General features: G+C 36.1%; 1 protein-coding gene across 1 annotated transcript in view; it reads left to right on the top strand.

The window, feature by feature from the left end:
- LOC119586954 (charged multivesicular body protein 6-A-like) overlaps positions 1-960 on the top strand; it is a gene marked incomplete in the record, with an annotated part of 10,649 nt that overhangs the window by 6,718 nt on the left and 2,971 nt on the right. The window contains 2 exon segments of the mRNA XM_037935686.1: positions 232-348; positions 663-834. Of these exon segments, the coding sequence (XP_037791614.1) occupies positions 232-348; positions 663-834 (289 nt within the window).

The following is a 960-nucleotide window of genomic DNA, read 5'->3' as shown; positions in this document are numbered from 1 at the left end:
GATATATAAAGATCAATGACAACCAGGGGCAGCAACTGAGGAAGGCTGGAGGGAAGGGCAGTTTCTTTACCAGTCTATTCTGCTTTGTATGTGTCTGTAAGCAAATTCACTTAACTCTAAAAGTTGTCAGGGTTTGGCCTTTGTTTTTTTATCAAAGAATGCAGTGTAATTTTTTATGAAAGTTTTATTTTTGAAAATAATATCAGATAATTTACTCCTTTGTCTCCACAGGTTGTCGACAGTCTGAAGGTAGGAAATGAAGCCCTGAAACAGATCAATGAAATGCTCAGTATTGAAGATGTGGAGCGCATCCTTGATGAAACACAGGAGGCAGCAGAGAAACAGAGGGTATGTTACATATTTAATTGTGTATAGTTGTTGTGTATAGTATTAGTTGTTGGTTCAGTGAGTATTATTCCATTTAGTTTAATTGTCTTTAAATTTTATTTACCTTTTGTTATTCTTTTTGGGATATGTAGTAAAACAGGAAACTGACTCCTTAAGAACACATGCTCATTTTTCATGTATTTTGGGTTTTATAGACTCAGGTTATGAATATAGTTTCCATTCTTTTATATATTTCATATTTTAGTGACTTCTCATGATAGTATCATAACCTTGCCATTAGGTACTAAAAAATAACCAGCACAATACATTTTCAGGAAATTGACGCACTGCTCAGTGGAGGCATACTGACAGATGAGGATGAATCTGCAGTCGAGGAGGAGCTTGATGCCCTCATTGCTGCCGCTGTTGAGAAGCAGCTGCCTGAAGCTCCCTCTGCAGCAGAAAACCCGGAGGTCGAACTTCCCGACGTTCCAGAGACTCTTCCAGGTAAGGCAGTATTTTGGAAAAGGAGAAAAGGAAGGATACAGGAAGAAAGATGAAATATTTAATTTTTTGCTGTAATTGTTTGAATTAACAGAATTATATGATTGATATATTTATTTTTTTGAACTA

Source organism: Penaeus monodon, chromosome 22 (assembly GCF_015228065.2).
Source record: "Penaeus monodon isolate SGIC_2016 chromosome 22, NSTDA_Pmon_1, whole genome shotgun sequence".
Lineage (NCBI taxonomy): Eukaryota > Metazoa > Arthropoda > Malacostraca > Decapoda > Penaeidae > Penaeus > Penaeus monodon.
This window is presented reverse-complemented; position numbering and strand designations above follow the sequence as displayed.